The sequence below is a fragment of the Rhodotorula toruloides genome, assembly GCF_000320785.1.
Source record: "Rhodotorula toruloides NP11 unplaced genomic scaffold Scaffold11, whole genome shotgun sequence".
In the NCBI taxonomy this organism is placed as follows: Eukaryota; Fungi; Basidiomycota; class Microbotryomycetes; order Sporidiobolales; family Sporidiobolaceae; genus Rhodotorula; species Rhodotorula toruloides.
This window is the reverse complement of record NW_015622971.1, coordinates 479,187-492,522: the sequence shown is the minus strand read 5'-3', so window position 1 is coordinate 492,522 and position 13,336 is coordinate 479,187. Positions and strand designations below refer to the sequence as shown.

At 62.4% G+C, this 13,336-nt stretch overlaps 5 protein-coding genes across 5 annotated transcripts; 3 read left to right on the top strand and 2 right to left on the bottom strand.

Moving 5' to 3' along the window:
* Window positions 1–52: 52 nt before the first annotated feature.
* Window positions 53–1,830, bottom strand: RHTO_01058 (beta-1,3-N-acetylglucosaminyltransferase, glycosyltransferase family 49 protein; the record flags this gene model as incomplete). Its single annotated transcript, XM_016414742.1, has 2 exons — window positions 53–1,215; window positions 1,269–1,830. The coding sequence occupies 2 exons, from the start codon at window positions 1,828–1,830 to the stop codon at window positions 53–55; spliced, it is 1,725 nt and encodes a 574-aa protein (XP_016273423.1).
* A 243-nt stretch (window positions 1,831–2,073) lies between these two features.
* Window positions 2,074–7,403, bottom strand: RHTO_01057 (pentafunctional AROM polypeptide; the record flags this gene model as incomplete). Its single annotated transcript, XM_016414741.1, has 6 exons — window positions 2,074–2,146; window positions 2,206–2,830; window positions 2,890–6,634; window positions 6,688–7,105; window positions 7,173–7,216; window positions 7,401–7,403. 6 exons carry the CDS (start codon window positions 7,401–7,403, stop codon window positions 2,074–2,076), a joined length of 4,908 nt encoding a protein of 1,635 aa, XP_016273422.1.
* A 167-nt stretch (window positions 7,404–7,570) lies between these two features.
* RHTO_01056 (mmr1/hsr1 GTP binding protein) lies at window positions 7,571–10,158 on the top strand (the record flags this gene model as incomplete). Its single annotated transcript, XM_016414740.1, has 7 exons — window positions 7,571–7,582; window positions 7,650–8,108; window positions 8,186–8,201; window positions 8,263–8,442; window positions 8,506–8,766; window positions 8,854–9,246; window positions 9,317–10,158. The coding sequence occupies 7 exons, from the start codon at window positions 7,571–7,573 to the stop codon at window positions 10,156–10,158; spliced, it is 2,163 nt and encodes a 720-aa protein (XP_016273421.1).
* A 283-nt stretch (window positions 10,159–10,441) lies between these two features.
* RHTO_01055 (uncharacterized protein) lies at window positions 10,442–11,545 on the top strand (the record flags this gene model as incomplete). Its single annotated transcript, XM_016414739.1, has 1 exon — window positions 10,442–11,545. One exon carries the CDS (start codon window positions 10,442–10,444, stop codon window positions 11,543–11,545), a length of 1,104 nt encoding a protein of 367 aa, XP_016273420.1.
* Window positions 11,546–11,968: 423 nt separating this feature from the next.
* RHTO_01054 (uncharacterized protein) lies at window positions 11,969–13,150 on the top strand (the record flags this gene model as incomplete). The annotated part of the gene is made up of 1 exon (XM_016414738.1): window positions 11,969–13,150. One exon carries the CDS (start codon window positions 11,969–11,971, stop codon window positions 13,148–13,150), a length of 1,182 nt encoding a protein of 393 aa, XP_016273419.1.
* Window positions 13,151–13,336: the final 186 nt, after the last annotated feature.

The following is a 13,336-nucleotide window of genomic DNA, read 5'->3' as shown; positions in this document are numbered from 1 at the left end:
TTGCAAATGAGAGAGGTCGCAATAGACAATGCGTGTGTTGCTTGCAGTCCTGCTACAAGCCAAATACCGTTCCTGCTCTCGCCTTGCCAAAGCTCCATCGACCTGCCATCACTCTCGCCGCACATCCTCGCGGATACCGCACGTTCCCGCCCCATGCGTTCTCCATCTCCGGCAGGAAGTCCTGGAAGTAGCGGAAGCGGGTTTCGTCGCGCTGCGCGACAAGGTTGAAGTGGTCGTCCGCATCTTCGCCTGCTTCCTCGGCGCCCTTCACGTCTGCCGCACTACCGTCCGCCTTTCCTGCACGCTGTACGAGCCTTGCCGCGGGCCACTCTTCCTCCTTGCGATCCGTCTTCGGAGGGTGGATGACCCATACGTCCCGCAATATGCGGAACTCGTAGCCGAGCGCATTGAGCAGCAGCGTGTGCGACTGCTTATCGCCGCCCTGATCGGTGAACCGCTCGTCGTAGAGAGGGTGAGAAGCGCGGTGAAGGAGATAGTAAGGCTCCCACTGCGGCTCGTAGCAGACTTCATACGACCAGGCTGGGTCGATGGCGGATAGACTGGAGGATTGCGCCGGCGAGCTGAAGAGGCGAGAGGGCGAGGTCGGTCCGTGTCCGGCGTTCGCGTCGGTCAGGCTCGCGAATTGCGGCACAGACGTGTAGAGCGATTCGAGCTCTTCGATCGTGGTCGGGAAAGTGCCAGCGAACGAGGACGCGAGAACAAAAGTCGGGATGACAATGGCTGTTCTCCGCAGAGTCGGCGAGCGCGACTTGCGCACAGATGGGCGGTTGATGAGCGGGATGGCGCGGGAGGAGAGGATCGAGTGCATATTTGGCGAGGGGACGAAGTCGACGTCGACAACCAGGGTGTACGGCGAAGGGGCGAGCGAGAGGGCGAGGTTGCGTAGTCGGTTGATAGGGTAACGCAGCCGTGAGAGCAGCGCATCTTCGGTGATCGAGTAGTCGGGCTTGACGATGGTGAGCGCGACTCGCTGCCATCTGGGCGACAAGGTTGGCGAAGATAGGTGCGAATCGAGTGTCTGGATGTCTTCCTCGTCTACCAGGTAGACCGCTGCTGACATGGGACCGTCCCAGGTTTGCAGCATCCGCTCAAAGCGGGAGAGGCGAGAGACGGAGAACTGGGTGACCAGGGTGACGTCTGCTGGGCCGATTGGCAAGTCCGAGGGAAACATCAGGATCGCAGGTTGTGAGGGGTCTGCGCAAAAATGGTCAGCGAGTCGAGTAAGCGTAAGCGAGGGAAGGACGCACCTGAATCTCGAAGCGCCCGCAAGCCTACCGCGACGTCTAACTCCAGCCTGATCCCCCGAGCCTCCCTGCATGACGGTCCGAGGCATTTTCCGTCGTCTCCCACCTCCAGCAAACCCGTTTTGCCCGCTTCATCCTGCGTCCGTAACACTCCACCGCCTGGCAGCTCCACCCGCACGACCTCGCTTGCCTCCCAAACGTCCTCGTAAGGCTCGATGACCGAGTCGTTCTCCAACAGCGTCCGCGCAAAGACGTCTTGAACGGCGCCATTGGCGAAGTGAAGCCGAGCAGAGGGGTGTCGAGGCTGAGTGGGGACGAACAGGACCGATTTGGCGCTCGTTCGTGGTTTGCGGAGGTCTGAAGACTGCGAGTGTGTGGTAGAATGCGCCGCATGCGCTGCATGGAACCGCCAGACGAGCAGGAGAAGGGCGAGGGCGAGGATTCCCCGGGCGCGACGAGGGAGACGGGCGACAGTCGCCGCAAAGCGCCGGTGCAGCGGGACACGACGGAGCCGTGCGTTGCGGTCTCTCAGCGTCGCCCTGTTCGCCAGGCTCGTCGGCGACATGTTGAGCAGGCGAGAGCAAGGTGAAAGGGAGGAGGGGCGGTGCTGGCCTCTCGAGGACGGCGAGGAAACGGCCAGGGCGAAGTAGCTGGGCTTTCGAAACGCTCAGACAAGCTAGGTGAGACGGAACAAGGACCAGCGCGGAAGCGGAGCGAGAAACGAAGGCAGTCGAGAGGCAAGACGCAGGGGAAGGAACGGGATTGCAAGGTCTATGCTGCAATTCCTGCGGTTTGCAGGTTTTCGGGCCTAGTTGTCGCGGTCGTACTCAGTGAGGACAGCGCGGCGGATGATCTCCTTGGGCGGGCGGCGACCAGTCCACCTGTAAAAGGGATCGAGGTCAGCCTCGGGAAGTTGCGAAAGAGGCAGGAGGGTACGTACATGGCGGACTGCCAGAAGCCTTGCTCGAGGAGCATCTGGATGCCGGGGACACCAGTCCAGCCGGGCGTGCGGTCGGCGAGGTCGATGAGAGGCGTGATCTTAGGCTTGTACGCGACATCGATCAAGACGCCGCCGTGTTCCCGCGCGAGGACTGAATCGGGGACGGGAACGCCTGCGTCGGGATTGGGCGCGTACTTGGTCGCAGTGCCCTGAGCAGGGATGGTCGAGATGACTGCGAGAGGGTGCTCGCCGGGGAACGAGTCGAGCGAGGTGAGCGGGACGATGTTGTACTCCTTGGGGAACGACTCGACGATCTTGTCGGCGTTCGGGCGAGTTCGGTTGAAGAGGTAGATCGTCTTGAAACCCGCCTTGTGCAGAGCGTAGACCGCCGCGCGGCATGTTCCGCCGGCACCGAGGACGAGCGACGTCGAATCGTCCGTGCGCTCGTTGTCTGATGAGAGGTTCTTCTCGATGAGCTCGAGCAAGCCGAGCCAGTCGGTGTTGTCACCGATCAAACGCCGCGCGCCGTGCTCCTCGACCGGAATGATCGTGTTGACGGCGCCGATCAAGCGCGCGTGCTCTGAGACCTCGTCGAGGAGTGGCATGATGTCGAGCTTGAGTGGGACTGTGGGGTGGGAACAGTCAGCCGAGAACAGTCGCGGGAGAGGGCAAATCGACACGCACTCGTGACCGATGCTCCGCCGAATTCGGGCGCGCGAATCGCCCGCTTGATGTCGTCATTGATTTGCTCCGACTCGATCAGCCCGTAGTGGTGCGGGAGGCCGAGGACCTTGAAGGCGGTGTTGTGGATGAGCGGGCTCTTCGAGTGCTGGATGGGCGAGCCGAAGAGGTAGAAGTTGCGCGCCGGGAGGTGGCCGATGAGGTGCAAGCCGGTTTGAATCTGAGCAAAGGAGAGCTGGCCAGGTGCCGAGGCGGTGATGGCAGGGTGCGAGACGGGTCCGAAGACGGGGTTGAGAATGCGAGAAAGGCGTCCCTCATCACCGATGTTCATCGTCATGAGGGGCTTGCCGTCCTTGAACATCTCGCGGAAGCGGAGCATCGTCAGGTTGTCGAGGAGCGAGTTGGCCTTGGCGACGATCTTGATAATGTCGCCGACCTCGTTCGCCGCCTTGTAGCGCTGCGCCGCTTCCTCGCTCTCCCAGTGCAAGTTGCCCGACCAGTCGTGCCACGATGCGATGATCTTGGTCGACTGCTTGATGCCGACAAACTCGCGCATGCGCTTCTCCGGCCAGCGCACCTCGAGGTCGACGTACTCGCAGCCCGACTTGACGCCAAGCTCCATGAGCTTGAAGATCTCGTCCTGCGCCTCGTCGGGGCACATGCCACCCTGCGAGACCGTCCGGACGGTGAAGATGATCGGGAGAGTCGAGCGCTGACGGAGAGCGGCAAGCTGGACGGCGACATAGTCGTAGTCCGGGACCTGCGGCTTCGTGGGCGTCTTGCCGTCGGCCGAAAGGAGGTCAACGCGTAGCTCGAGGGCATCGACGCCGGCAATGAGCTCGTCGAACTGCTCGAGAGCGGGATGAGGAGCGGTGTACGAGGGCAGGGTGAGGCACAGGAAGTAGGTCGGTCGGGCGCCGGCGAGAGTAACGTGATTCGTGTTCTGGCCGGTCATGAAGCGGAAGAAGCGTGCGACCTCGTCCTCCGCGCCCTTGGTCGAGGTGTGCGAGACGACGAAGCCGTTCGCGGTGGGCTTGATGCCCTGCTTGTGCGCCTTCGGCTTGCCCGATATGAGGTTGGTGAACTCGAAATTGCTGAGCTCGTGGAACCAGGGCCGACGTCGTGCGTAGATAACGTGCAGATCCTCGCCAAGAGACGGGCGGGACGGCTCCGAGTTCAGGTAGCCAACGATGTCGTCGATGTCGCGGATGATGTGGACAATCGGTCCGCCGCCGTGACCGTACGCACGAAGGAGGCTGCGATTCTCCTCCGTCTCGACGACGCCTCCGCCGAGCGAGATGACGTGACCCTTCGAGTACTCGCGGATAATCTTCTTCAGGATATGGGTCTCGGCGACGCGGAACTCGCTCCAATCGCCGCCGCGCGAGTTGACGAAGTCCTTCGCCGACTGGCCGTACTCGGTGATGAACATCTCGTCGGCGTCGAGGACGGGCCAGCCGAGCGCTGCAGCGCCGATGCGGCTGATGTGCGTCTTGCCGGCGCCGCGCATGCCGAGGACGAAGATGCTGGCGTCGGTCGAGTGGCGCGGGATGGCAGCCGAGGTCGAAGCGACAGGTGAGTCGTCGAGCTCGACGCCGACAACCTCGATGCCGATCTTGCGAGAAAGGTCGTCCCACCACGACGGCCAGGTCTTCTCGACGCAGCGCTTCTCCTCGAGGACTGCACCGTGTGCGCCAGGGCAGGCAGCGAGAACCGAGAAGGCCATGGCGACACGGTGGTCGTCGAAGCAGTGAACGGAGGCGCCGGCGCGAAGCTGTTGAGGCTTGATGCCGAAGACCTCGATGCCGTCCTCGAGCTCGTTCGTCTGCACGCCAAACTTGGCGAGCTGGGTCCGCATAGCGTCGATGCGGTTGCACTCCTTGACGCGCTGGTTGGCAATGCCGCCGATGCGAGTCGAGTTGAGCGGCTGGTCGGCGTCTTGCAGGCGTCCTTCGAGGGGAGGAAGCGAAGCGACGGCAGCGAGTGCCGAGGCTGTAAGGAAAGCGTCCGTCATCGGCTCCATGTCGACGAAGCCGAGCGCGCGAAGCTGGCCAACGGGCGGGCCGGTAACGGTCGTCTCGGTCTCTGTCTGAACAACCTTGCAGCCCATCGGCTCGAGGACGTCCTTGGCGAAGCGGGCATCGCCCTGGAGTGATGCCGAGCCGATGTTGTGGATCGTGCAGGTCGTGCCGGTGATGGCAGCCATGGCGAGGGGGTAGGTCGCCGAGGAAGCGTCCGACTCGATGTTGTACGTCGGCGGGTTGACGTAGGTGCCGCGGGGGATGCGGTACGTGTCGAGGAGTTTGCCGTCCTCGCCTTTGAGACGCTCGACACGGATGCCGAACGAAGCCATCATGGCAATCGTCATGTCGATGTACGGCTGCGAGATGACCACGCCGCCGGTGAGCTCGAGGACGACTTCCTCGCGGGCGTACGGCGCGCAGAGGAGGATCGACGAGACGTATTGCGACGAGACGGATGCCGCGAGCTGGATCTTCGCGCCACGGAAACCCGCCTTGGTCGCGGCAATCTTGAGCGGGAGCGCGCCCTGGCTCTCGACGTACTCGACGCCGGTGCCGTTCGCAGTAAGCGCATCGACGAGCGGACCGATCGGTCGCTGCTTCATGCGGGCATTGCCGGTGATGACGGTGTGCTGGAGGTCGCCTTCGGGCTGGACGAGGGCGCAGACGGTCGTGAGGAAGCGAGCTGCGGTACCGGCGTTGCCGAGGTAGAGCTCCTTTGAATCTTTTGGAGGCGAGAGCTTGCCGCCGTTGCCCTTGACGACGAGAAGCTCGCCGTTGTCCTCCCAAGCGAACTCGGCGCCCTTCATCTCGTTCAGTGCGGCCATCATGACCTGCGTGTCGTCCGAGTGGAGCAAATTGCCAAGCTTGCAGGTGCCGTTGCCCAGAGCAGCGAGCACGAGTGCGCGGTTCGAGATCGACTTGGAACCGGGCGTCGCGAGCTCGAAGGTCTGCTTCGTAGGCGGGCCGGGGTAGACGCGGACGGCGGGCGCGAGGACACGAGCGATGACCTCGTCTTTGACTCCGGTCGCACGCTCTTCGAGCGTCTTGCCGATTCTCGAGAGAATGACGACCTTCTTGACGTTGCCCGAGTTCTTCTTGTCGACGCGCATAATGTCGAGGAGGGTCTCGACATTGAGGCGAGCCGCCTTGGCCGACTTGCGGATGAGCGGGTCGTCCATGCTGGTCGGGAGTCCGTGAGCCTTGAGGCAGCGCGAGAGACGGCCCACAGCGGCGTTGCCGAGTGCGCCCATACTCCTTGCAACTTCAGCCTCGAGGACCATGCCGACGGCGACGCACTCGCCGTGCAAGACGTCGGGCGTCACGACCGCCTCAATGGCGTGGCCGATGGTGTGGCCAAAGTTGACGAGGTTGCGCAGGCCGGTCTCCTTCTCGTCGACGGTGACGATGTGGGCCTTGGTCGCGATAGAGGCGCGGATGACGGAGAGGAGGAGCGACTGGGCTGCCGAGCGGGTCTCGAGGGTGCGGCCGGCAAAGGTATCGCGGGTGGACGAGCCAGAGACAGCGGCGTGGATGTCGGCAACACCAGACTCGAGCTTGGCGAACTCGGTTTCGTCCCAGATCGCAGCAGTCTTGATGACCTCGGCCATACCGTTGACGAACTCGCGGCGGGGAAGCGACTCGAGGAAGCTGGCGTCGATGAAGATGTAGGAAGGCTGGTGGAAGGCGCCGATCAGGTTCTTGCCGAGGGGAGTGTCGATGGCGGTCTGCAGGGTGAAGAGTCAGATGAGCTCTCGCACGCCGCTCAGAGGGAACGCACCTTTCCGCCGACAGACGAATCAACCATGGCGAGAAGCGTGGTCGGGATCTGGCAGTAGCGGACGCCGCGCATGAAGGTCGCGGCGACAAAGCCAATCAAGTCGCCGACGACGCCTCCTCCCAGCGCAAGGACGACCGTGTCGCGCGTGCATCGGTGCGAGAGAAGAAAGTCCTCGAGCTCCGCCTTGGTCTCGCGGCTCTTGCTCTGCTCGCCGGGTGCGATGACGTGGGTGATGAAGCGCGGGCGGGTCTCAATCTGGAGCTTGTCGATGGCCTCCTCGAAAGCGGACGAGAAAGACGAAAGGTAGAGGGGAGCGAGGTGGGTATCGGTGAAGAGGACGTAGGTCGACGATTGAAGAGTAGAGAGGACGGTCTCGACGATGTAGGGGATGAGGTGGAAGCCGCAGTGGATGGACTCGCTGCGAAGGGAACGAATAGCGTGAGTTGCGGAGCTATCGGAAGGGTCGAGGGCACGAGAGGACGAACGAGCCGAGGATGGACACCTTGTCGACGGCGGTCTCTGTTCGCGCCTGTGGGACAGTACAAAGTCAATGTCGGTCCATTCAAGCCAGCTTTGTCCGCCCGGACCGCGTCGTCGCCGTGCAAGAGCGTTGGAAAGGAAAATGGCCGGGGGGAGATGGGCATTGATGAACGGCGAAGACGCGGTTGGGAGGGCTGGCGGCTGGGCAGACAGTACAGGAAGCGTCCACTCACCATTCTCCGTGAGAGCCTGAGCTCCTCTGAGCAAGCGGAACCTGCGGAGCGTGTGGTCGAGGTCGAAGAGCGGTTTGACTCGTACGCTTCACGTCCTCTCGCTAGTTTGCGCTGCTCGGAGTGCTGGACTGGGTTGTTTAATTGCTGTGACTCGGTGTACGGCGCAGAACATGGCCAGGAAGGTGCGTTGCATCGGTCCACTCTCCTCTCACTCGCCAGGACTGACCTCATTCCTCCGTCCCTCCGCAGAAGCCTGTGTCGGGCAAGGCTCGCAAGGAACAGCTGCAGCACAAGCGAGCTATCAAGCGGGCGAACCCGGCGGACCCTTCCTCCTCGTCCTCCTTCTCCTCGACAAGCACCGCCTCACTCCTCGCGACGTCCACCTCGAAGCCACGACTCGGGCAGCGTTACCGCACGCCTGAGCAGCGAGCGCGCGACGAGCAGCATGCCGGGCGGATGAAGCTTGAGTCGCGGTTCATTCGCCTGCCAAAACACCTCGCCGAAAGGACAGAATATCAGGCTGCGATGGAGAAGCTGGAGCGGCCTATCAAGACGGGTCTTGCTGTCCTGACGGAGGAGGAGCTGCTGCCGATGACGAAGGGCAAGGAGAAGGCGGTCGTGCTGCCCGGCGAGGAGGAGGAAGTCAACGATGTCGAGCTGTCGTGCCCGAAACGACCACGTTGGCGGTACACGCAGACTAAGGCGGAGGTGCGTGCTTGCTGTGCCTCCGTACCAGTCGAAACGCTGAGCAGCCCTCTTCCGTCTGCCGTCGACCTCGCTCGCAGGTCGAGAAGAACGAAGGTCAGTTCGAACAACTCCATCACGCGCACAGCCCGATACTGATACTCGCACCGTTGAGCAGAGGGCATGTTCCGCAAATGGCTCGCCGAGATCGACTCGGTGCTCTCGCGACCCGCCTATCTTGATTCGGACGATGCAGACGACGATTCGCCCTCGCCAACCTTCTTCGAACGCAACCTCAACGTCTGGAGACAGCTGTGGCGGACGGTCGAGACGAGCGATATCTTGTTGGTTCTGATCGGTGCGACGACTTTTCAGAGGTTGCGGCCTTCTCAGCTGATTCCGCTGCGTCGTGCTCTCGCAGACGTTCGCTTCCCTCTCCTCCACTACCCTCCATCGCTCCGCCACTACCTCCGCACCCTCAAGCCTCACCCGAAACCTGTCATCCTCGTCTTGACGAAGACGGACCTCGTCCCTCGCTGGGTGAGCGAAGCTTGGAGGCGCTACTTCGAGGAGGACGCAGGCGCACAAGGTGAGGGAGACGGACATGCCGAGGGAGGTGCGAAGATTGAAGTCGTGCTGATGGAGAGCTACAAGGAGGAAGAGCGGGGCGAGGACACGCAAGGTGAGCGAGGTCCACCTTTCCTGTCTCAGCTTGCTGCTTTCGAGGATGTCCTGTCGTCTGAAGTCGGAACTCATCTCGTCATCGTAGGTACACACGCCCGCCTCCTCCCCGCCGCACCACCTCCCGCTCGACACGCTCTCCTCTCTGCCCTCCGCCGCGCGCACGAATCCCTTCTTACGCCTCCTCCGATCGTCGCTGAGAACCCCGAGCGACTCGCACGATGGAAGCCGAAAGTCCGAAAAGAGGTAGACTGGGAAGGTGTCGAGGAGGAGGGCGGCGAGACGGGCGTACGAGCCGGGAAGAAGGATGGCAAGGAGGTCGAGGCGAGCGAGAAGGGTCGGAAGTCGAGGCGGAAAGGTAAAGGCAAGGAGGAGCTCGCGCCACCGCGACAGGACCAGGCGGAAGAGCGCGGTGCGGATGGGGCAGGCGATGAGGGAGAGGGCGAGGAGGACTATCCGTTCGTGACTGTCGGGCTCATCGGTACGTCGACACTCTGTTCTCTGCTGTCGCACCCTCGCACCGCTCACGAAGCCCACTACCGCTCTCGCAGGCCAGCCAAATGTCGGCAAATCTTCGCTCCTCAACGCTCTCCTCGGTCGCAAAGTTGTCCGCGCCTCTCGTACGCCCGGCAAGACGAAGACGCTCCAAACGATCTACTGGAACTATTCGCTCCGCCTCTGCGACTGTCCCGGCCTCGTCTGCCCGTCCGCGGCCGGCTTCGAGCGACAGGTCCTCGGCGGCGTCCTGCCTATACAGAACGTCGAGGCGGTCTTGCACTTTGTCGGACAGCGCATTCCGCTCGAAAAGGTTCTCAAGCTCAAGCATGCGGTTGAAATGTGGCAGGGAGAGGACGAGGAGGACGAGGAGGACGAAGACGAGTTCAGCCTTGACTCGCCGGAGGAACGGGCGGCGAAGCGCGAAGCGACACGGCCACGATGGACGACCGATGAGCTCCTCGCTGCGTACGCGTTGCAGCAGGGCTTTGTGACGGCCAAGGTTGGTCGCCCGGACATCTATCGAGCAGGCGCCTTCATCCTCCGCCTCCTGCATTCGTCGGCGATCCCCTGGACCTTCTTGCCGCCATCTCTCGACGCGTACGAGCAGCAAGTTCAGCGGGACGAGATGGAGGGCATCTGGTTGCGGGACTTTGTGCCGAAGGCGGGGCAGGGAAGGTCAGGGGCCGAGCACGAGGCGGAGAGCGGGTCGGACGCTGAGCAGGCGTCCGAAGACGAAGACGACGACGATGAGGTGGAGTCGGAGTCGGATGATCAGGACTCGGCGGACGAAAAGGCGGTTCAGGCGGTTCGAGGAGCTTTCGCCGCGCTTGCGATCGAGGAGGGCGAGGACGATGAGGAGAGCGAGCCGGACGGGAGTGAGCGTGAGTCGGACTAGTTTACTTTGCGATGACTTGTGCGAGTCAGTGGCGGTGATTGCTTTGCACGAGCCGACCCAGGTTCAGCGAGTCGCAGTTTCGTCCGGCTCGCCCAAGACGAGTCCTTCGCTCCCTCTTCTCTCTCTTTCCCTCTTTCCCCTTCTGTCTTCACCTCTTCTCGCGCTGCTCGTCAAAAGACCGCAGGACCCACTCAACCGCTCGATCTCAGCGCTCAGCCAGTCCACTCTCCCCTTGAGCCTCCTCCCGGCTCCTCCATTCCGGCCGTTTCCTCTCACCCTCACCATGCCTCTCCTCACCCACAACGGGCGCAGCGTCTTCGTCAATGCCACATGCTACGCCGAAGTCGTCGCAGCTGCAGGACGTGTCTTCTTCGCCTCCTCTGGCATCCCTCCCCCTCGCGTGCGGTTGAGGCTGGGCTGGCCGCTTGGCTCGTGCACTCAGGAGCTGGCCACGAGCGTCGAGCTCGAGGAGGGCGCTTGGCCGGAGGGGCTTCTCCCGCAGAACACGCAACTGTGGGTCATCGTCGGGCAGGCTGCGCCGCTCCAGATCGAAGGACCTGCCGGCGCAACTCTGCACGCAGCTCAAGCTGCTGGAGCGCCTAACGGGCATGACGCGGCAGGCGCGCTGCCTGATCCAGCGGCCATCGACAACGGCAGCGCTGGCGCTCCTGCTGCCGCCGCTTCGCCCACTCCGACGCTCATCAATCTCAATGAGACGGATGACGACCTCTTCAACGAGACTTCAACGGCTATCAAGGACGCCAAGGGCAAGGTCCTGTTCCGAGTCCCGCACGTCGAAGATGGCTCCATCACCTTCGGCGACATCTTTAAGACCGCAGAGTCCTTCCTCAATGTACCATGCTCTTTGTTGCTCCTGCGCATGGACGGTACCATCTGGGAGTACGAAGACTCGAAAGCGGAGGAGTGGTTCGCCGAGACCGACGCGGCGTTCTTCACGCCGAACGACTCTTGCGTCGTCAGTCTGCAGTACTGTGTCGACCCCAACAAGTATGCACAACGCTACGGCAACTACCGTGACTTCAAGACCGTGATCCTGGACGCCGGCGCAACCATCCTCGATCTTCGTCGCAAGCTAACGGCACAGGACAGCGACGTATACAACGGGGTCGACCTTGACGACGTTATGGTCCTTCCCGCAACGTCCGCCAGTCAATCTGCGGATTCTAACGACCCGATCAAAGACGACACCATGCTCGCCTCCTGCCGCAAAGCCGGTCGGCCGCTCATTAATCTCAGGGCGAGCACTCGTAATGCTGAAGTGCTGCGTAAGGAGGAGGATACACGGGCGGCCAAGAAGCGCAAAATTGCAGCAACGCTCGCAGGATTGATCGTTCGCGACGACGCCGCCCGGGAGGATGACGAATGATTGAGGAGGATGCAAGCTTGGAGATCTCTCATTCCGTGTAGTTCCGTCTGTGCAATACGTCACTGTCGTTGCCGTTCTCGACGCAAGGAAGACGCCTCCCCGTCGACCTTCGCAAAGCGGGAGAGACGCGGTTCCCTCCGCGTCAGACGGCGCTGCGAGACGTCCTACAGTGTGAAATGATGATTTTAATTTAAGAGGCGCTACGGAGAGCCGTGCTTCGCAGTCAGGACACCGCGACGACGAACACTTGTTTGTCTGCCTCCGTCTTTCCCCTTCCCCGCTTCCTTCTTCGACGCAAAGCGCGTTCTAGCTCCCGCCCTTCCTTTCCGTGCTGACTGCACCGCTGCATTGCCTGTTCTCGCGACGCCCTCCTGCGGTGCACCGTCCAGCTCCCCTCCCGCGACTCGTCCAGACCGCGACACCATGCCCATCCTCACCTACCAAGACCGCAGCGTCTTTGTCGACCCTGTCTCCTACGCCGAAGCCCTCCAGGCGGCGAAGAACCTGTTCTCTCTTCCTCCCGCGTCCGCGCCCGCCAGCCGCGTCAGGTTCAGGATTGGCTGGCCGCCGGGCGCACCCGTCCAGGATCCCGCCAGGAGTGTCGAACTAGCAGAGGGTGTCTGGCCAGTCGGCTTGCTACCGCTTAACACGCAGGTCTGGGTCGAGCTGGACGAGGAACATTCGCATGCTCCCGTTGCCCTGCCTGCATCAGTTGCGTCCGAGCCTGTCACCGAGCCCTTCGTCCCCTCGTCTCAGCCGCAAGGCAGTCCTCAAGCTCAGGAGCTACAGACTGTCGCTGGCGAAATTGAGCCTAAGGCGCTCCCGACGCAGCTCTCGCACATCCCGACGCTCTTCCCCTCTCCCTTCCTCACCGTCCTTGACGAAGCGGACAACTCTCTTCTGGAAAAGGTCTCCTCCCGTATTGAGGACGCCCATGGCAACCTTCTTTTCCGCGTTCCGCTTGCCGACGAAGGGAGCGAGTTCGCTTTCACTGTGGCTGAAGTTCTCTTGAATGCGGCGCGCGTCCTTCGCGAGAGACAGACGGACCTTGCGATACAAAGTATGGGCGAGTTCCTCACGATGGAGAACGGCGAGGAGCATTGGGACCGTTCAAAGGGCAACGTTGGCCGTGTTCTCAGGACCAGCGATGTCGTCCTGGTCGAAGTCGTCTGCGGTCAGACCACAGATGGCGAGCAGTCGGACGGGTGCGTCGAGAAACACGGGCGCTACAAACTCGACTTTCCACCGACGGCCAACATTTTCGACCTCCGCCAGCGCTTGACGGCCAAGAGCGGGGCCTTCCCCTCCGGCAGGTCCTTTGAGATTGCCTGCCTTCAGGACTCCTCAGAGGAGACCGTTGCGCCAGCGGAAGTGCTGCACGACCTCGTCCGTCTGCACAGTCTGCGCCAGGACGATGGGGACTCTCCTTGGATACGGCTCCAGGCGAAGGAGTTCAGCCCCGCCGACGACGGCGGGACGGACTCGACAAAGAGGGAAGAGGAGGTCAGGCTAATTCTCAGTCGCATGCTTCTCGAAGCAGTGGACGACGAGGAGAAGGTCGCGGCGGAAGCGTACGTGCCGAGCTACCAGCCGCCTCGCTGGTAATCCTGCGTAGACGTTTCTCAGAAGGTCTGCTCCATAATTGTTTGTCATTCGAATCGGCGCAGTTTCTTCGCCCGCTCGCTCGCTCGAGCTGACCTTCTCAACGTGAGGAGGAGAGGGTGGCTGTCCTCGCTTAGACAGGGAAGCGCCTGTCTGGACGACGTTACTGGACTGTCGAAGCGGTGCTCG